Source organism: Misgurnus anguillicaudatus, chromosome 21 (assembly GCF_027580225.2).
Source record: "Misgurnus anguillicaudatus chromosome 21, ASM2758022v2, whole genome shotgun sequence".
In the NCBI taxonomy this organism is placed as follows: domain Eukaryota; kingdom Metazoa; phylum Chordata; class Actinopteri; order Cypriniformes; family Cobitidae; genus Misgurnus; species Misgurnus anguillicaudatus.
In genome coordinates, this window is record NC_073357.2 from 50,137,973 (window position 1) to 50,160,064 (window position 22,092).

Sequence of the window (22,092 nt, forward strand, 5' to 3'; positions counted from 1 at the left end):
TTTTATGATCCCTTTTCTACACTGTAAAAGAATTCAAAATTTTTGTCAAATCAACATATATTTTATGCTACTTTAACTTAAATTAAGTTAATTGACTTTAACTAGTTTTTATAAGTTATTTTTTTACAGTTTACATAAATCATCCTACATAATTTAAAGCACATTTTGTAAGAATATAACCTTGATATCTTTAATGTTGACAGGTCATGTCAGATTGATATGAAGCCCTGAAATCAGATTTTAATTATCCATATCTCATAGTTAAACCTCATTCAAATAGTGGTCCCAGAAAATGCCCGTAAAATTGGTAGACATACTTCTGATTTATGCACTATATCTGTGCGCGCCTGGCAGGAACAGTTTTGAGTCCGAAACAGAGATGGCAGGCCAGAGCTTGATATTTTTGTGATGGAAATATGCAATTTCTAAATGCAGAACTTCTTAGTCACAGAAAACACGTGCAAGGTAAAAGTAAAGCAAAAGTAACGGAAGCATAACTTTTCATGATAAGTAACTAAGTAACTGGGGAGTAACTTAATATTGTAATGCATTATCATATACAAAAATGCACGCGAGTTGTTTCTGGAGAGAGAAATAGCGGATACTGAGCAAATTTCAGATGCTGCGGAGAAAAAAACTACTAAGTTCAGGACTTTAAGCCTTTGGTGCAGCTCTTTTTGATTGGAGGGGTGGTGAAAAGGTGATGTACACCTTCAAATTAATATAACTCTGGCATTTTTTTTTTTTTGGTCTAGAAGCCTAATTTTGGTCTTGTTTTAAAGAAGACACGTTTTTTGCGGAAGTGTCTGGAGGTGAAAATATATATATATTTTTATAGCAGTTTACATTAATTTATAATAAATTAAAACTGCAATATAGTATTATTTTTAAACGCATCACGTGTCTTTACGGGATCTTTACGGTATCTTTGTGATACACACAGATTCTGGCAAGTAATTGGCAGTGTGATGGAACCAAAAATCTTACAATCACAGACAAATCCCTGATGCTATTTCCGCGTATTTTATGTAATGTCGGTGTGAAAAGGGCTTTAGATGGACTTTAGCCTGGATTTTACAGACAATGTCACACACTCCAAAAAAAGGATGTGTTAATTTTTACACATTGTTTTGCATTATCCTATTTAACACATTTTGTGTCATTTCGTGTTAATTTTGTGTTTAAATAAATAAAAAAAGAGACAACACAAGATCTGTTAAATGGCACAAAGTGTAGTCTGTTGTTCCAATAATAACACAGAGATGTGTTAAAACAACAAAATTTGTTTTAAGAGGTATATTATCAGTCATTTTAAATAAATAACCGAATAAACTTTGTTTTTAGTACAGTTATTTGCATGTCCTGTCTCGATGGAAATTTTTGGGGTCTTCTATGCAAATGTTAGGTGTATAGGTGGTTATTAGACAGCGCAGTGCAAAATCACGAAGATCAGTGGACAAGCAAACCTTCCCAGGTATGGTGACTGTTTCATTCCTTCCAGATTAATAAAATTTTTTTTTTTTCTGAAGATTTAAAATAGTTTTTCATCATTTATAAGCAAGGTAAGAATTTCCTGTCCTGACCTGACGTTGATGAAATCAAGATGCGTATACTGTGGCTGCCACTTCTCTTGGGTGAGTTTGTTAACTGTCAAACGTCCTTACCTTTATTCACAGTACAATTTGAAATATCTGAGTATTTTACAAATCAAAAAGATGTTTTAAAAAGTAGAAGGTTTATGTGGGTGATTCTCATGAAAACTTGGGTTTTAAAAATGTCAAGCATGAATTTTTCCCCACCAGACATTAGAAACAAAGTCTGGAGTATATTGGAACATTAATTTAAAACTTTTACTTATCATTTTACACTTTTTGTAACATAATTTCAAAAATGAGTCCTAAAAAATCTCATTACCGCAACTGTCAGAAAACATCAACACTTAGAAAAACTAATACATTTTCACATTTTTAAAGGGGCTATGGCACAAGACTTTTTAAGATGTCAAATAAATCTTTGGTGTCCCCAGAGCACATATGTGAAGTTTTAGCTTAAAATACCCCACAGATAATTTATTATAGCATGTTAAAATGTGCCATTTTGTGTGTGTCCTTTAAAATGCAAATGAGCTGATGAAATTTAAACACTGATTACAATGATGGTGGTTTGTTGCAATTGAAACTCAATTGTGCTGTGAATTATTTTCTCTCTTTTTCTCTGCACTAAATGGCAGTGCTGTGGTTGGATAGTGCAGATTAAGGGGTGGTATTATTATAATAAGAGCTCCTTATGACATCATAAAGAGAGCCACATTTCAACTACCTATTTTCTCATGTGCTTGCAGAGAATGGTTTACCAAAACTAAGTTACTTGGTTGATCTTTTTGACATTTTCTAGGTTGATAGAAGCACTGGAGACTCAATCAAAATTAATCTATTAATTAAATTAACATTTAATAATCATCTGTTGTGATAATGATACATATGTTTCGGAAATGGGGTTAATTATTTCGGTAATGAGAATACGTATACTAGCTTGAGATTTTGTTAAAGACAAATTTTAAAGTAGAAAAAAATGATAATATTTTCAGCATAACGCGTTCAAGTTCAAAACTGTTTTATTGTGTAGTCTTTGAAAAAAATACAGGATAGGAAGGCTTATATTAATATCCCTTTGTGTCATATTTAAATCCCCATTTATGCTCCTCGATGAGAAGTGGTTGTTTAACATACTGAAATAAGATGGTCTTAATGACATATGCTGCCTACAAATGCGAGCTCTGAAGGCTGCAGCCATCGGGTTGAGAAATGGCCAGCTAATGTCAGCTGGATATCACAAAACATTTGTGTAAATGAGATGAAAAATATTTCCTTGCTGGATATGATTTGGTCTTCCGTCCTTTTACCATTCTGTATCTGTTTCGATTAATGCACACGAGAGAGCGAGATGAGATGTCTCTGACAGCATTGCCGCTCGGAGGAAAGTCACCAAAGCGTGAGCAACCCCTCCCCCCAGGGCATCCACTTGTGGCGGCGGGTCTGTGATTTTTTTCTTAGGTAGGCTACCTGTGCATTCCCCCCATCAAGGACGCTGTGGCTGCTCACCTCTGCCTCTTGTCCATTTCCTTGGATGGTGTGGCACAGCTTTGAGGGTAGTGAAACCTCATGACAGCACACCTGTCCGAAAAAGCATACCCGAGAGGCTATGTCCTCATTTCCAAAACAGAAGTTCTCTTTACCGCAACTGCTATTAAATGGTTGCGGTATATGAGAATGGTGTTGCGGAGGATGAGGTACCCCAGTATGTTTTCCTAAAAATAAAGAAGCCATGTAGGCTTGGCTAATTTTTATTCAGTGCATATAATTAGACTTTAATAAAGAACATTTTCATAAAAAAAGTTAATCAAACAATTTTCGAAATATAGAAAACTACTTGTTTCGGTAATGATAATCAAAATGTCATGTAAGCATTCTGACAAGAGAATAATAACTGGAAAGATATAAAGAGACGATCTTACCTGGTAGCCATCTTGAAGTAACTGGTCCATGTGCTTGGTCACTCAAAAAAATCAAACTTTATTAAAAAAATTTATGTGTGCTTAAACTGTTCTCAAAAAGTGTTGCGGAGGATGAGAACATCAGGCATGGACACATCATTTTCCTAATTTTTCTTCATTATTATTATACATGAATATTCAGTAAATTATTTTTCTGTCATCTAAAGTAGTCTAGCAAAACATCCATTTATTTTTTTTCTAAATATTTTTGTGTTAATTTGTTTAAAGTACAACCTAACGCATGTTCAAACAGCCGGACGCATTGCGGTAATGAGAATTTCAGCAGAAAATTAGATAAAATTGACAAAGTATTGAAATAACACATTGTGCAAGGTAGAACACAGTATTGTGTTAATTCGAAAGCTTTTTAATATAACTATATCACACATTTTATATCTAAAATCATTAGTGTCGTGGTGTTTCAATGGTTTCGTGAGAATCACCCATGTATTTAATTACAGCTGTTTGTAGCTGTTGATTCTGCAGCCATTTGGTTTGCATTTACAGCCTCAAAAAACTTCCAGGAAGAACTTGCACACCTCATTTTTGCATAAACCAACCTGAACGATGAACAATTTTTCAGATAATTTGCATCTGTTGTACAGTAACATGCATGGACATTTTTAAATGTGCCCTGCAGATGCGCTCCACTTAATACCGTTTCATTTGTTAAATGCATACAAAATAATAATTTGTCTCTTATAAATTGATCACATCAGGCTCAGTATGGGCAGAGGAGCAGCATTTTCAGCATTTCGATAACTTAACGTGGGATGAAGCCAGGCAGCACTGTCAGGTCTGTTACAAAGAGCTGACCACCATTGCTAGTTGGAACGTCCGCGGCGTTGTGCATAATCTCACTTCAGACTACTGGGTTGGACTTCGCAGGAGCCTCAATGGCACCTCACCATGGTCCAGCTGGTCCAATGGGGATCCAGTTGCATTTCAGAACTGGTATCCTGGCCATCCTGTGCCAAAAGAAGAAACATGTTCTTTAACTCCAACAAGTACCCCAGCGAACGTTTCGGCAAGTACCCCAACGACCGTTTCAGCGAGTACCCCAATGCACTCAACCACGGCACCACAAATGAACAACACAGTAGATCGGTGCTCCCTACTGACAGAAATGCTTTCCTGCTTAAATATGACATATAGTGACCTTAGAAATGTAACTGGGACTACAGTGACTACTATGACTACAACTCCTCATGCTTTATACACTAGCCCATCCCCTGTCAATATCACATCTAATAGCACACAAGGAACATGTAATACCAAAGCTCCAGAGTATATTGAGGATGCTTGTGTGGCCCTGCTCAGAAATGGCATGTGGAAAGAAAAACAATGCTACGAACGTCTTCCCTTCATCTGCTATGATGGTAAGAGTTTGTTTTACAATACTGTCCGGAAGAATGGTCCAAAAATGGTCCCGAAGTAGGACAGTATAATTTAATAAGGTCCTTATATGTACCATTTAGGTACAGATATGTATACATTTGGTATCAATATGTACCTTTGAGGTAAAAAATATATATATATATATATATATATATATATATATATATATATATATACACTAGTCAACATTTGAAGTGGATCAAAACCATTCCTAAAAGTTGTCTTAAAACCAATACCCAGTACCCGTATATATATTTCTATTCCCATAAAATTGTCTAAAATCGTATATACCCTCTATAGAACCTGCTTTGTCTGGCTCTCTCTCAAGGGTTTTTCCCTCCTAGGACTTTTCCGTCCTGACTAAAAAAAGCTGGGAGTTTTTTTCCCTAGGGTTTTTCCCTTTTGGTATTCGGCTGACATTGACTTAAATTAGCACCCTCTTCTATACGTTACACTTTTACTGCCATCGCTTAATTGAATTATAACCTCTGATGTATGAATATGAACTCTTTAGGTGCAAAGGTGTATTTTTTAAGGGTACTGGTAACCAGTGACAGCTAGGGACCATTTTTTTTGACAGTTAAAGTAACGTCATTATTTGAAACTTTGCCATTACATGTGAAATGCCAGTTTAAGATTTTGATTTATTTATGGGTCAATGACAAACAAGGATGTATATGAAATCTCTGTTGGATGAAGCTCTTTATTAGAAATATTACTGCTTAAAGTACATTGTAAAAAAAATTAATATCAACATAAATTTTGGCTTTACTTGAACTTAAACCATTTCAACTTGTTTAGAAGTTATGTCAATTATAATCTATTCAAAAACTTAAAATAGTAGGTTCAATTGTTTTGCATAACCAATTTGATAAAATTTGCACAGCACTATACTCTTTTTTTTCTGTTTTTTTAAAGGGATAGTTCACCCAAAAATAAAAATTCTGTCATCATTTATCAACTCTAGTTGACTCTATAGTTCAGCCAAGGATGAAGGTTTTGTCATCGTTTACTTGCCCTCAAGTTGTTACAAACCTGTATAAATGAATTTTTGTAACCAAATCGTTTGTGATCCCCATACACTTCCATTGTAGGAATAAAGAGTACTAGTGAAAGGGGCTCACAAACGGTTTGGTTACAAACATTTCTCAAAATATCTTCCTTCGTGTTCATCAGAACAAAAACATTTATACAGGTTTGTAACAACTTGAGGGTAAGTAAACGATGACAAAATGTTCATTTTTGGCTGAACTATCCCTTTAAAGTGTACTTAAAGTCACATGTGAGTATCCATTCTGTTTTAAAGGGACACGCCACTGTTTTTAAAAATATGCAAAAATTTCAGCTCCCCTAGAGTTAATCATTTGATTCTTACTGTTTTGGAATCCATTCAGCCGATCTCGGGGTCTGGCGGTACCACTTTTACCATAGTTTAACATAATCCATTGAATCTGATTAGACCATTAGCATAGCGCTAAAAAATAACCAAAGAGTTTCAATATTTTTCCTATTTGAAACTTGACTCTTCTGTAGTTACATTGTGTACTAAGACCGATGGAAAATTAAAAGTTGGGATTTTCTAGGCAGATATGCTAGGAACTATACTCTCATTCTGGCGTAATAATCAAGACTTTGCTGATGTAACATGGCTGCCGCAGGCATAGTGATATTACGCAGTGCCCTAAAATAGTCCCCTTAGTTTCTTTCAATAGCTAGAGACACTTTTCAGGTGCTGTGTAATATCATTGCGCCTGCTGCATCCGTGTTACAGCAGCAAAGTATTGATTATTATGCCAGAATGAGAGTTAAAAAGTAATTTTTTTATATTATTTTCATGACCTTTTACAAGCATCTGCAAATGAGGAATATGTCTAACATCTCGAGACATAAACTTTGCTCATTCCATTTATATTCTAAGCGCATCTGCTTCATCTTGCCTGTACATAGGTTTTATTATTATGCATAATTTGGTATAAAGTCTACTCGACTGTACATGAACATATTACGACTTAATCTCATATTGCTATTAGTTTATTCAAATATTTTGACTCTTTTACCCAAACCAGTACGATTTAATTCTTGTAATTGTTTTTACTTTTATTCCAGACAAAGTTCTTGTTAAACCTTGCACTATAATGACTTCAACTCGAGATGGTTTTTTTGCTTGTCCCTTATCCTCCTACGTAATCGTCAGTCTGTAGCAATCAAAATGTTAACAGCATGATTATTTATACATTTATTTTATTTCACCTATATATGTCTGTAGAGCGTTTTTTTGGAGAAATACATGTGTCCAATGTGACTGACAAAAAGGCCAACCTATCCTGGAGTGAAGGACCTGGGAACATTAGTCACTACAGAGTGGAAGTCACAGAAGGCACAAACCAGACTTTTAATGTGACAGGCTTGGTTACAGAATTAGGGGGGCTCACAGCAGGAACTCAATACAATGTCCAGGTGTTCCCCGTCAAATGTGACAGGGATCTCAATCCTCAGAATATCTCTTTCTATACCCGTAAGTACACCTGGACTTGGTGCCTTTTATTGCATTACATGATGATGCATTATTTTAAAGCACAACAATCATTTATTGATAAGAAAGATAATGGATTTAAAGATTAACCTATACGTATGTTAGTATGTATCTTAAGATGATATCTGCATTTATTTACACATGATTTACATTTATCCAAATGTAATAATGCATACAGTTGATGATCTTTATGAATACAATCATTTTGAATTTATCGATTCTTATGAGCAAAATTTTTCTTTCAGCCCCATTTAGTGTTTATAACCTGACAGTGACGAAGGTGACGACTCGAGTCATTGAACTGAGCTGGAGTCATACTGGCAACTGTACTTTCTTCCTAATAAGGGTGTCAGATGAAACCTCGAAACAAGAGAATGCACAAAAATCTAAGATTGAGAATCTCCAACCAGGGAAAAAGTATAATTTTACAGTTACTGCTGTGGTAAATGATACTGAAAGTGAGCCAAACAGCACTGCAGCTTACACCAGTAAGTGTGGACGATTACCAAATTAAAGTTACTTTAAAAAAATGAGTGCTTTTAATCTGAATATGTCACAATCACACACATCTGTGTGTGACTGAACTGTTGTGTGCTTTTAACAGGCTAACAACTTTTACTGGTATGTTTTTCAGAGCCTTCACGTGTCCTGAATCTAACATCAGAAGATACAGATTTTAAAGTCATAAACGCTTCTTGGACAAAACCTGATGGAGAGTGTTCAGGTTATCTTGTTTGTCTTAATGAAGACAGTGGATGCATTAATTGCAGTGAATGCATTCATTGTGTTGGATGCATTAATTGCAGTGAGTGTGCAAGCTGCAGTGAGTGTGCAAACTGCAGTATCACAGCAGAGAAGCACAAAGAATTTACTGATAAAACACCTGGCAAGAAATACTTTCTGTGTGCGGCAGCCCTGACAGACAGCAACAAAATAGCAGGAGAAATGACTCAAATTGAAGCATACACACGTGAGTATTTTCTTAAGCCCTTTAAATACACTTGCTGGTTTTGATGTGTTAAATAAGAACTTTGTGTTGAGCATTTTAGTAGATTTCCGTTGTAATATTAAAGGGTTAGTTGATGTCGTTCTATACTCGTAAGATCTTTGCTTATTTTTGATGAAACCTGAGAGCTTTCAAAACCCCCCATAGAGACCAACCCTACTCAATATTTAAAGAGATAGTTCAGCCAAAAATAAAAATTACCCCATGATTTAATCTCTGAAGCCACCCGAGTTACATATGTCCAGCCTTTTTCATACGAACACATATTCAGATATTTTTGGGAAAATGTTACTTTTAAAAGTAATGCATTACTAGTAACTCCCCAATAAAGTAACTAAATGCGTTACTTAGTTACTTTTCATGGAAAGTAATACTTACATTACTTTAAAGTTACTTTTGCGTTACTTTTGCTAACTTGGCTGAGGCTTGATCTCTTTCAGGCCTTGCAGGTGTTTTTCATGACTAAGAAGTTCTGCATTTAGAAATTGCATATTTCCATCTCAAAAATATCAAGCTCTGGCCTGCCATTTTTGTTTTTCACTCGAACTGTTCCCGCTCAGGCGCATGCATAGAGTGCGTAATTTTACGTGACTACGTTCAGTTTAATTTAGTACATTTTTTTAAATCGAATTAATTAAACTGAAAAGTAACTTGCATTACTTTTTTAAAAAAGTAACTCAAATATTAATGTGTACATTTATTAAGTAATATGCTACTTTACTCGTTACTTCAGAAAAGTAATATTATTACGTAATGCATGTTACTTGTAATGCGTTACCCCCAACACTGTTTTTGAAAATGTCCTAGCTCTTCCAGTCTTTATAATAAATTAATATGTGGTCTGCTCTTTGTGTCCAAAAAATGTGCATTCATCCTTCGAGAGAGTTACCCACATGGCTCTGCGGAATAAATAAAGGCCTTTTAAGGGTAATCTATGCAATTTTGTAAGAGAAATATCCATATTTAAAACTTAACAAAAAAATAGCTTCCAATAAACGCCACCATCTTAGATTCCTCCACATACAGGAGAGAGTATCAGCGTAGTGTACGCACTTTTCATATGCGCAGGCACAGAGCAAGGAGCAAAACAACGCTCCGCATTCGTCATGCTTCACTACGAAAAGTGCGTACAGTGCGCTGATACTCTCTCATAAATGCGGAGGAGTCTATTTCTCTTACAAAATCACATCAGTTACCCTTAAAAGGCCTTTATTTATCCCCCAAAGCCATGTGGATTACTTTTGCAAAGAATGGATGCACATTCTTTGGACTTGAAGGAGCAGACACACCAGCTAAGAAATTTTTTAAAATATCAGAATATGTGTTTGTATGAAAAAGGATGGACATGCGTAACTCGGGTGGCTTCAGGGTGAGTAAATCATGGGGTAATTTTCATTTATGGCCAAACTATCCCTTTAAGGCCCAGATTGGGAGTGCAATTTATGGTCCCGCGTAGGATCTATGCTGTAGGCTGTGCGTAGCCTGTGCGTTGTGATTGGTCCACTAGAACCCCTCCCATCAGGTCAAAATATGTGCATCGCCTTTCTTTATAGGCATTTCCGCTTGCGACGGTAAAAACAAAGTGGAGGAGTGCGTAAACACCGGTGTCAGGTATCAGCCATTTTTGAAATTGAGATTTATACATCACGTGAAAGCTGAATAAATAAGCTTTTCATTGATTTATGGTTTGTTAAAACAATATTTGGCTGAGATGCAACTATTCGAAAATCAGGAATCTGAGGGTGCAAAAAACAAGATATTGTTTAACTTATTATTATAAGTTTTCCTAATAAATGTCGCTTCATGAAATAAAGATTGAACCACTGTAGTGACCTGAACCATTTTAACAATGTCTTTACTCCCTACTTAGGCCTTGAAAGTTGTGTGTTGCGTTGCCAGAAAGCTCTCAGATTTGACCAAACATACATCAACATTTGCGTTTCGAAAATGAACGAAGCTCATAGAATCAGTGGCAGCCGGTGACTTCTTTTTTCGAGAGCGCTCGATGCGAAGTTCTTCACAACATGAATGTAGCCCATCATGTGTGTGGTTCGTAATTTCAAAATATGTGTTCTGCGCGTCGAGAGATCCTACGTGTCTTGTCAAAATAAGTGCCTGCTGCAGACGCGTCTAAAGGGTTTATGATAAAAGAGATGCTCGCGTTTGCCAGATAATCACATAATCTCATGCGTAAGCAGAGTTTACTGTTAAGGGAGTGTCTTGCGAGTATTTTGTGAACATGAGCGTCTCTTTATCATAAATGATTTTGACGCGTGTGCAGCAGGCACTTATTTTGACAAAACACTTGATGCACATGGTTCACATGATGCAACAAACACATATTTATGACTACTAAAGGTATAGAACAAAAGAGGTTAAGTAATAATGGTAAAATGAACTTCTCAGGGATTGCATCACTGTAATAAATTAAGTTTTTTAAATTTACATATTGTTTACCCTCTTTTAATTCTGTCCACATAGGTCCAAACAGTGTTGAGCTTTCTTTGATTCCGTTTAGCCACTACATAAACGCCCACTGGACGTTAGATGGAGGTTATAAAGATTTCAATGTAAGCATTATAGGTGGCAATTACAACAAGTCTTATATCACTAATAGCACGAATTATAATTTCACGGAGCTGAGAGCAGCAGTATACTACACCATCACCGTCGTCACTCTTTCTGAGAAACCTGATTTGAGAAGCGATCCTGTTAATCAATCAGTGTTCACAAGTAAGTAACTATGATATTATCAGTGCTGCACAATACTGCTTCAGGTACTCTTTACTGTTCATTAGACTTTTATATACCAGCTATATAACATTGCACAAACTCCTATTCTGCTAACAGAGCCTACTTCTCCTGGACCGGCAACTACCATTGTTCATAACAAAAGTGCCATAACTGTAACCTGGGAAGTTCCAATAGAGTCAATGGGATTCTCAGACATCACATATGAGGTGACATTTGAGTCTCCTTACTGGAATCACAGAGATTCAATAAATGTAAAGCAGAATCATGTCACTTTTACAAATTTAAGTTCAGGAGTAAACTACAACTTCAATGTCAGTGTTGTCGCTGGCGATCTGAAGAGTTATCCGTCCTGTGTTAGTAACCAGACAGGTACAATTCTTGCCGCTTGTTTTAACTATGACATACAAATTTGTGATTGAGATTCTTCATGACTGCAGCACTTTTTATGTTTACCGTATATATTTGCCTGCCGTTTATTTCCATATTATGTGATGTCCATATTCCATATTTTTTTAGAGCCTGATAAGAAGATAGTGAGCTTTATGATGATGTGTTCCAGTAGTGTGCCACTTCACTGTAACAACTTTCCAACACGGAATCAAACACTGGATAAGGTGAGGAATGATTACAGGAAACTTCACGAAGCAACTTTACATTTACAGCATGCATGCACATGTATTTGTTCATTTGTAACATACTAAAGGAGAAAATGAAAGTAATAGAACGATAAACCTCACAAAATTTGAGTTATATTCATTTTTAGACATTTTAAAGGTGCAGTGTGTGAATTTTAGTGGCATCTATTGGTGAGGTTGCGAATTGCAACCAGCGGCTTACTCCACGGCTCAGCCCTCGCTTTTGAAACACATAGAGAAGCTACGGTAGCCAACACCGGACAAACATATCATCGTCGGAGACAACTTAGTAAAAAAAGTCTGTTAAGGGCTTCTGTAGAAAAATGGCAGTACAAAATGGCACCTTCCGTGTAAGGGGACCCTCATGTATGTAGATAAAAAGGTCTCGTTCTAAGGTAATAAACACATAACGGTTCATTATGAAAGGTCTTTACACCACTGATAATATAGTTTAGTATATGATTTTGCATTTCTGTCAAACAATCCTTCTAAAAATTACACACTGCACCTTTAAATATGTTTATATTACATTGGATTTTTATTTAAAAAGAAGTATGGTCATGTTATAGTCAGCTTGGTGTCTTCTGCAACTGAAATCAAATAATTTAATCTGTTCTGTCTTTCAGCTGATAAACCATTTCAAAAGCAATCTTAGTAGTGTCTACTGGAAACTCAAAATGATAAACAGCAACTGATAATGTCGAAATCCCCACAGCAAAAGCTTGGTTTATAAAAACAACCTGACTTATAATACAATATTTTTAAACACTATTACAATTTTTTAATTCTTATTTTACTTTTGAATTTGTTTACTTTCTTCTCAAAATCAGTGACCCGATCATACCGAGACTTCATACAATCAACAGGAAAGCAGAAGTCACAGACCATCAGTATAAAGAGATACACATGTATTTTTTATTAACCATATAACGATATTAAACTATCTTTATAGTTTTCACTCCTAAAAGGTTTATGCATATACTGCAGAAATTCCTAAATGTTTGTTTTTTTCTTCTACACAACTGTCACTGTATCAGGGTTATACATTTATCTATAATGTTTTTTTTTTAAGTATTTCTTTAAGTTTTTTTAACAATAATGCACAATTATGAAAAGTGCTATAGTAATTAAACTTGAGTTTAAAATGCTAGGGTGGTGGTGTGGCTGAATGCTCTTCAGGTTGTGGCCCTTAAACTTTATGTCTGATACGAGAAAATATTATTTCTTAATAGTTATGCAAAAATTTGGTTACAGAATGATAATACCAATATATGCATGTAGTATTTTGTTTTGCTACATTTATTTTACTTCTTTGCATTAGTACTGGTTCTGGTTTTCGGTTTAGTCTTTGTGTAAAAATTCCTGTTTATTTTCTGTTAGTGTATATGCATTACATGTGATTATTGATTTTTGAGGATTATTGAGCATTATAAATAAAGCTTAATCAAAAGTAGTCAACTTGAGTTATTTTTATACTTTTGGGAAACATTACAATATGTAGATGAATATGTTTTTGAAATACTGAATGAGTATTAAGTCAGTGTTTTATTCCCAGGGATTAAAAATATGTTTCCAAAGCATCTGCTAAATGTAATAGAAAGTGAAAAACTAATTTTGCATTTTTTTGGGGTGCAATTACAGAGATAGCCACTAGGAGGTGCTAATCAACCTACTGGTTTGCTGCACTTTATTATCTTCTTATTCTTTATTTATTAGGCCAGCACTTAAATCGAGCAAAACATCTGTGATAATTTGAAACGTCACTGTCTGTAAGCAAGACTTGAGACGTAAAGAATTAAGAAAAAATAGGCTTTAATATGCATTCTCAAATGCTAGCTCGTTTAAACCCACGGTTAGGTAAAATCAGTGGTGGACGAATTACACAAATCGTGTACTTGAGTAAAAGTAAAGATACCCAGGGTAAAATATTACTCAAGTAAAAGTAGAAGTACTTGCTTAAAATTTTTACTTGAGTAAAAGTACAAAAGTATCTGCCTCAAAATGTACTTAAGTACAAAAGTACTGTGATTTATTATGGCCGTATCATTTTTGTCACAAAACTCAAATTATGTGAAATAACTCTCTTGGCTAACCAATCAATTAATAAAAGGACATGAATAAATCAGACACTGATGTCTATTAAAATTATCATAAGCCTAAAACCTTAAAAACAAAAAATGTCCTTTTGCATCAAATGAAATAACAGGATTTGAGAGCAGTAAGTCTCATTTCAAGATTTATTTGTTAAATAATTTATCAGTTTAAGTGTAATAAAAACTTGACTTAAGCACAGGTTCACAATAGTTTTCAAAACATTAAATACATAACGTTATCTAGAAATCAGTCTCCCTTTCTTTGACAAATAAAACAAGCCTTACAGAATATAATTTCAGAAACGTTTCATGTGCTTTAGCATGTCATATGTATATTGTAATACATAATTAAATGTATTTATATATTTTGGAAGCAAAACTTTTGAAAATATTAATAACAATCTCAGTTAATAGGGAGCACTCAATCCACCTGCCTGTTTAAGCATCATACACTGCATGGCTAGTCAAAATGTCATTTATATTTTACAACAGTGTTGATAGTGATTAATTGTCATTTCAAAATAACAGAGTACTGAGCTTCAAATACAATGAACTTAAGTGAAACAGCTAACTATACGGCTAAAAATAGTTTCAGCCTGCATAGCTTAAAGTTCATTCATGATAACGTTGTATATATTTTAGCAACACAATTAACAGTTTTCTGCAAGCTACTGTTAAGATTGCTCATTTAAAATTATAACCAGAATAAAAATGGCTTACCTCTACGCGTTTCCTTAGATTTGAAAGAGTATTCTTTTAAAACGAAATAGCACAGTTTCAAGGCAGGCAGAGAAGACACGGACTCGTTCTTTTATTCAAGGACTTAAAAAAACTCGCGTAAATAAGGCCATTGTTGTTGTGACGGGTCAGTTATCTCCTCCGTTGTTTTTGAATGCAGTTTCATTCTCCAAACGATGCATTGGCTGGCTGCTGCACTCGCGTGACTCGCGTAGCTTACGTGAAACAAGTTCAAGCGCATGCTGTACCCTGATTGGTGGTTTGACGCATCACGTGTGCATCTTAGTTTTTTTTTGTGCAGCTTTAGTTTGCCCAGTTACGTTTTTTATCCACTGATAAATAAAAAGGAACGACCGATTTTTTAAAATGTAGTAGAGTAAAAAGTAAGATATTTGACTTTAAAATGTAGTAAAGTAAAAGTAAAAGTCTCCCAAAATAAAAGTACTTGAGTAAAGTACAGATACGCGAAAAAACTACTTAAGTACAGTAACGAATTACATTTACTTCGTTACTGTCCACCACTGGGTAAAATTAACAAATGTCTATATTTGACCCAACCATGGGCTGCAACAACAGCATTTTTAGAGTAGCCTATACACTTGATACTAAATCTGTATGTGGACTCTACAAAAAAAAGTACAAAAGCTGTAGTGGTATAGGCCTACCTCAAAAGGTACAAATTGGTACCAAATATACACATACCTAAATGGTATAGGCCTGTGAGAAGCTTTTTAAAAGCCCCAGTATCAGCTGTTTTCTGAGAGAATATAACGATTAAGCTACGAGATGTCAAAACAAGTACCCTAGATTTATTAATTGAAATTGTCTTAAATAATTATTTGCAAAATTGTTTGAGACAAATGATAAAAAAAAAACAGACTAACCAATTTTACATTCGCGGATTCAAATTTTTCGATAAATCTATTAGCAAATTTTTTTTTTTTTTAAATATTAAACTATTAAGTTTGTGACACGGTGGACAAAGCTTTCTTTTACACCTAAAAAAAGCTTTTAAGTGGCGGTTCTTCGAAGTGATGCCATTGTGGGTTCATTAATGAACATTTTAAGTAAAAGGTTTTTAATTAGGCCTAAAGATTTCTTATTTATAATCTGTTGATTAAGCCTGACAAAGAACTTTTATTTTAGTCAAATGTTCTACAATATCCAATAAGAGTCACATTTTACACTGTTGTAAGACACTTTTTAGATTAGACATTTTTATTCCATTATTTACATGAAATAGTCAAATAAAGTAGAACATTAAATTAAATATGAAGAGTTTCGTTGCAAAACGAGATAACTCCGTTTTTTAATTTTTCTGAAATCTCGTTTTTTGGTTGTGCATTCCAATTAATATCAATTCAACTGCAGTTGGTTTGTTTTGATTTAAACCGTCATAACTTAAAAAATACAGCTAAGTAGCACCATAAAACAAAATAATAACATGATAACATAATAATAAACATGTTTTGACAAAAATGTTAAAAACGGAGTTATCTCGTTTTGCAACGAAACTCTTCATATCATCAAATAAAATCTTAAGCATGAAACGACTTTGTCTTGCATTCTGCCTGATGTTGCATAGAACTGCACATTTCCTAATACACCGAATAATTTGTCAAATATGTATTAAATGGGAATATATAACAATTGACTGTATAAGCATGGACTACAGGCTATTAAAAGGCTGCAAACGTAATTATAATAAATCGTGAATCATAATTATCCGAAATATTTTTTTAAACTGAAAATGGATGAAAGATTAGTCCGCTTGGATAGGTCCAGTGCATAGTCTCCCAGTAGGCTAGTCAATGTCATGTGATTTTGGCGTCATCCAGTTCACCCCATATCGCCAATGAAACGGAGTAAAAACATAACCACTGGTTTCTGTCAGCGCGCAGTGTTGCACTATGTTGTTTGGTTTGGTCCATGAGGAAACTGTTTTGGAAGTATGAGCAAAGAGGATGTGATATGCCGACCGGCCTCTTTAAAATTTACCATCGATAACATTCTTAATAAAGATGTATTTAACATAAATTCCGCAAAATCGCAACCTGCATGGGACTTCACTTATCAATGCAAAAAGGAAAGGAGGCATCATTCACCACACAAAACATCCAACGAATCAGGTAGGCAGTGCATATTCGTTTTTGCATTATTTTTATTCTTGTGACATTTTCACATTTATCTGATTATTGTTATATAACTTCTCAGTGCAGCACATCGCGTGTGCGTTCGAGGCAGTTGAACAAGATGATGCTCACAGAGTGTTTGCCATGTGTCCAAAACTGGAAAGACTCAGCAGCAGCGCAGAGGAGCAATGCGAACAGAAAACCGCAAAGACACCCAAACCAATAACAAAGAAGAAAACACGTACGATTTTCTCCAAAAGACAAATATTTCAATTGGAATCTACATTTGACATGAAAAAATACCTCAGCAGCGCCGAGCGCGCCTGTCTCGCCAACTCTCTTCAGCTCACAGAGACGCAAGTGAAAATATGGTTTCAAAACCGTCGAAATAAATTGAAGCGACAATTATCTACGGACTGTGATGGATCATGTTCACCTGAAGATATGTCATCTGAACCTCCAAAGACACTGCAGATACCCAGTTTATACAGAGAGAGTGTTGGGAACACTTTATGGAAAGGGTGCTTGATGCCTTTTCCTTTAATGTATCCTGGAAACATTTCTTCTTACTTGTACCTTTCTAATACAAGTAACTATTTCAGGATTTTCGATGGAGATGTGTAATGAAATACTCTGGGACCCCGACAAAACTTTTTAAGTTTTTAAGCCATGTGAATTCAAAGAACTTTCTAAATTTCTGATCTCTGTCCTGGTTTAAAGAAATAAAGTTTCGAACACATTTTTCGAACAATAATAAAAATGATAATAATAAAAGAATTAGACTGATGAATTTCTCTTCAGGTTGTTAATTTTCAAAATTTGAAACCCAAACTTGAGTTGATGTCATGTGCTCTGTCAGAGAAACCAAATAACCAATATTTTTTTTATGTTTTAACATTATGAGTACGTTATATCAACATGGAGTTTTACATGTGGAAATTGCATATCTTGTAAAATGTATGATCTACTGATATTGTATCTTTTTTATTTAAACACGGATAAAACACGACTCTTTTTTTTATAACTTTGCCTTGTTTTTTTAATCAGTTCAGGTGTGCGTGTGTGAGCGTTAATGCAAAATTAGTGTATTAGATTTTTATACAGTCTAGCGGATTATTTTAACGTAATTTAGCTACACTGTAAAAAAATCCGTAGAAATTACAGCTGGGTTGCCGGTAATTTACAGTAGATTTAAATTTATGTTATTTACTAGCAACATTTTGTTTTAAAGTTAAATGAACATTTGCCATTTACAAGTCTTTGTCTTTACAGAGTAAAACTAAAAAACAGCATCAAGCAAAACATTCTGGGAAACAAAATCTGAAGCAAAAAACAGAAAAAGGTAGATGATGATTTCTGGTTCTGGTGGCTGTTATTGTAAAGTTTTATTCTGTAAAGAAAAAGACTTGTTAATATTTAAAATTTATTTAACTTTGAACAAACTCTTACCATTAAACAACATAAATTTGAATCTGCGGTAAATTACCGGCAACCCAGCTGCAACAACATTGTAATTTCTACGGATTTTTTTTACAGTGTATTTATTATCATATTGTACCTAGAATGTACAAATCTGAGTCGTTTAGTGGGACAAAAATATTGATTAAAATAAACAAATTTGTACCAATGTGTATTCGTTTTCTGGTACTGTACACGCACACAGTGTTTTGTGATAGTAAAAATAAATATTTATATAATTATCGCCATTTTTTAAATTGAAAGGAGTTCACTTCAAGAAGATTTTCCTCAAGGGCTACTCCAGCTATATACAGTACAGTACTTCGCTTCTTTCGGGTCACTGGTTCGCTGCGTGGAGCCATGGGCTGCCTCCTTCCTGTCACAGCCATTTAAGGTCCAGTCCCTGTTAATCGGTGCATTCAAGCACTCAGTCTGTGGGGAAAGCATTTGATAATACCATCATTCCCTTGTAAAGACAACTGGAGCATATTTGCCTCGTATTCATAAATATCACAATGAAAAGGCTCTAAGACAAGGATTCAGAAAACTGGTCAAGCAACAACAAACACGAGGTGATTCAAAAAAAAAAAAAAAAACATGGTTTCCAGAAACACCCACTGACAATTTGAGGGCATGTTTTGGTTTCAAATTAGGCCTATTTTTGAATGTTGCATCTTTGTTGTTTCAAAAATAAAGCTAAGGTAAATCTATAGGGGTTTCCGTCAATAAGGTCTTTGATGTGAAATAATGCCGCAAGACAAAACTAGACTATTTGATTCTTGTTCTAAAGTGCCAGTTAAATCTACACGTGGACATTAAACAAAGAAAACAATAACAAAGAGCAGCAATCTCTCAGTATTTCAAAATAATTCAATCCACTCCTGAAAACTACTAACCAACATTCATTAATGCTATTTACAAGCATATTGCTACTTAATTTTTACATTTCAAAACATAAAAAATATTTAATATAAAACAATGATTTCTTTAAAATATAGGATTTTTGCAATCAAATACGTAGAAACATTCTTGTAATTTCATCAACTAACTACTGTTGCCAGTTCCTTATTTGCTTCTTTGTAAATGTATGTTTAAATAATTAAATTGAGGTTGTGTAAATTTTGCTCATAATTTTCTACTTTTCACAACATGTCACATCCAAGCCATACTGTAAATATGCCTAAATGCTCTATTCTGAGATTATCTGCCCAAAACAACATTGTAAACATGTCTGGACATCCACTCCAAAGAGCAAAAAATAAATTTGTGTGTAACTTAATTTATTAACCGTAACAAACATTAATGCATTACCTGCTTACAGATATAAAAAAATGTAATGGCATCCTATTATATAAACTGTTAATTGTTATACAATGTTTGTATTAATGGCTAGAATAAATGTATCAATTTAACCGCATTATCTGAATAATTTCGGGTTTTTTAATGTTGTACCTCCTTTAGCCTTCACAATTTATCGAGTGGCTAGCATTTACAATAATGTATAAGTTACATGTTCCTGCATCATTGATTTCATAATGTTTTTTATGATTGATGACTTTTGATTAAGTTGTATTGTTAAAATAAATTAATCTTTTTGCAGTAGAGTTCTAGACTGGTTTAAATTTAGATTTGTACAATGGTGTTTGTTGACCTTGACCATGAAGCCATGAGGCACCAGGTTAAACATCATACAAAAATAGAGATTGCACTATTATCATATTACCATCATGATGATCATATTATCATATGTCACCATGGATCTATTAGTTAGGTTGTGTTATATGTTCAATTTGTAACCAATAAGAGTTCATTTTTCAAGGTGAACTATATGGTATCAATAACTCAGATGTAAAAGCCTAAACGCCACCTCTGTCAAAAAAGAGATAATGATATTATTGTTATTGGTCCACAATGATTTTAAGAGAAAATAAGCAAAGTGAAATTTTATAACATACAACAAATTATACTTCAATATAAAATATAATTTACATTAGTATTAATGATTTTTAAAATTTAACTAAAATGTATATGTAAGTGCACAGTTGTGAGCATTGTGTAAGATTGCTTGTGCTTGTTTATGAGTGTGGTGATTAAAACTAAACAAAGATAGTCACCTATTGGCGTCTGAGGTTAGACAAAAATCCATTAAAACAAACTTATCAGAAATCCATACAAAGTCAAGCACCAATGCCTGATACAGATATACTGTCAACAAAGGGCTAAAATATTTTACACATTCAGGTATATGCATTTGGTTACCTTAGGCTGCACTGCATTTAAATCATACTTGTCAACACCTTTCTCATGTTTTTAAAGAGTCTGCATATTGTGCACATGTTTCCAATTGGACCATAATATTTTTATTTTTCACTACAACATATACAATTACAAGTTTGCAGTAACAATGGTCTTATTATTTTTCAAGGTTCGAGTGCAGTGTTTCCCATAGCACGCACGCACGCACGCACGCACGCACGCACACACACACACACACACACACATATGGGTTTTTAATTATATTATTTTATAGTATACCGTGTTACAGCAAGTGGAGTTTTTCCACTCTAGCACAACTCCTCCAAATGGTCTCAATAAGGTTCCACACATAAATGTTACACACTGATAATGGGCATTTTTTTAATCTCTGTTACATAGACAATTAAAGTTGGTTTCACCAGAGAATTGCATTTAATACACACACACCCATTAGGAATCTAATATTTACCTGCTGCATCATCGATTACAATGTAAATGTAAATGTCAAATTTGGACAATACAAATGAAATGGTATGACCCTTTGTCCCACAGAAGGCCTCTAGGGTAAATCTTCCTTACTCCATCTGCCCAATACATTAAAGACTTCATGTTTTCAGACCATTGTACAAAATCTGGTGAAAGATATTAGTAAGAATCAATAACACGAGTTGAAAGAAACTGATATTGGGCTAATGGATGTGGCTTAGTGAAGACAGAGATATGGGCTTAAATTCATGTTTGTGTGGCTGACAGAGGCTTAAGTTTACAATGACAATCTATCCTCTTCTAATGGATGTCTATTGACTGGGTTTGATCAGGCTGTTCAGACTACACGTACTAGGGTCCAGCTGGCGCCTGTGGGTGTGACAAGATATGCCTGACATAGCCTTCATGTCCATGGTCAATACATTATAAGCAACTTTTAGCACAGCCTATCAGTTAGAGCTTTTGATTGGCTAACATGGAAGCATTGCAATTACTGAGATGTTTTTAAATGGCTAAATGAAATAATAGAGAGTATAAACAGATTATTTCATCTCAAAACTTAAGTGGTAACACTTTATAATAAGGTTCTAACATTTGCTAATGCATTAGCTAACACGGACTAACAATGAGCAAGACACCTATGGTCCGATTCACGATTTTACATTTCCTTTGGTGTGTAAGTGTGTATTAGTACATGTTAACGAAATGCCAAAGGTACAAACCCCAAAGTAAAGTTTCGTCTCCAACGAAAATCTCTTTACTTGGACTAGAACAAACAAACGGATTTTAGGCAACAGTTTACTTCCTGGGATTGGTGATGTAGACAACAGCGACATTATCATAATTCCTCCCGCTTCAGACTCACAGCCTGTAAATGAACTCCTTTTAGCATTGCATTGTGAGCAAATCTTTCAAACATGGTAACGAGCGTCACATTTCCAGATGACGTCAGAGATAATTAGCTGGCCAATCAGGGCCAAAGTGCTTTTCAAATCTGAGTTTTGTACAAAATCCGTGAGCATCAGGAAGAGAGTGAAATCTGGAGCTACA

General features: G+C 34.5%; 1 protein-coding gene across 3 annotated transcripts; it reads left to right on the forward strand.

Annotated features, from left to right (window-relative positions):
• The first annotated feature begins 912 nt into the window (after positions 1 to 912).
• Positions 913 to 13,313, forward strand: LOC129449369 (receptor-type tyrosine-protein phosphatase eta). Of its 3 annotated transcripts, none has more exons than XR_012360055.1 (10): positions 913 to 1,634; positions 4,273 to 4,932; positions 7,218 to 7,466; positions 7,730 to 7,972; positions 8,119 to 8,454; positions 10,972 to 11,223; positions 11,341 to 11,450; positions 11,531 to 11,613; positions 11,761 to 11,858; positions 12,506 to 12,545. XR_012360055.1 is itself a non-coding variant. In XM_055212074.2 (10 exons), the coding sequence occupies exons 2-10, from the start codon at positions 1,604 to 1,606 to the stop codon at positions 12,572 to 12,574; spliced, it is 2,211 nt and encodes a 736-aa protein (XP_055068049.2). In that variant the 5' UTR covers positions 913 to 1,474; positions 1,559 to 1,603; the 3' UTR covers positions 12,575 to 13,313. The 3 variants fall into 3 exon arrangements, 1 of the variants encoding a protein (XP_055068049.2); XM_055212074.2 differs by having other exon boundaries at positions 913 to 1,474; positions 1,559 to 1,634; positions 11,341 to 11,613; positions 12,506 to 13,313; XR_012360056.1 differs by lacking the exon at positions 12,506 to 12,545 and having other exon boundaries at positions 11,536 to 11,613; positions 11,761 to 11,797.
• The last annotated feature ends 8,779 nt before the right edge of the window (positions 13,314 to 22,092 follow it).

Coding starts and splice junctions, on each gene's coding strand:
- LOC129449369 (XM_055212074.2), top strand. CDS start 1,604: ATGCGTATACTGTGGCTGCCACTTCTCTTGG. Junction 4,933..7,217: donor TCCCTTCATCTGCTATGATG/GTAAGAGTTTGT, acceptor ATATGTCTGTAG/AGCGTTTTTTTGGAGAAATA. Junction 7,467..7,729: donor GAATATCTCTTTCTATACCC/GTAAGTACACCT, acceptor TTTTTCTTTCAG/CCCCATTTAGTGTTTATAAC.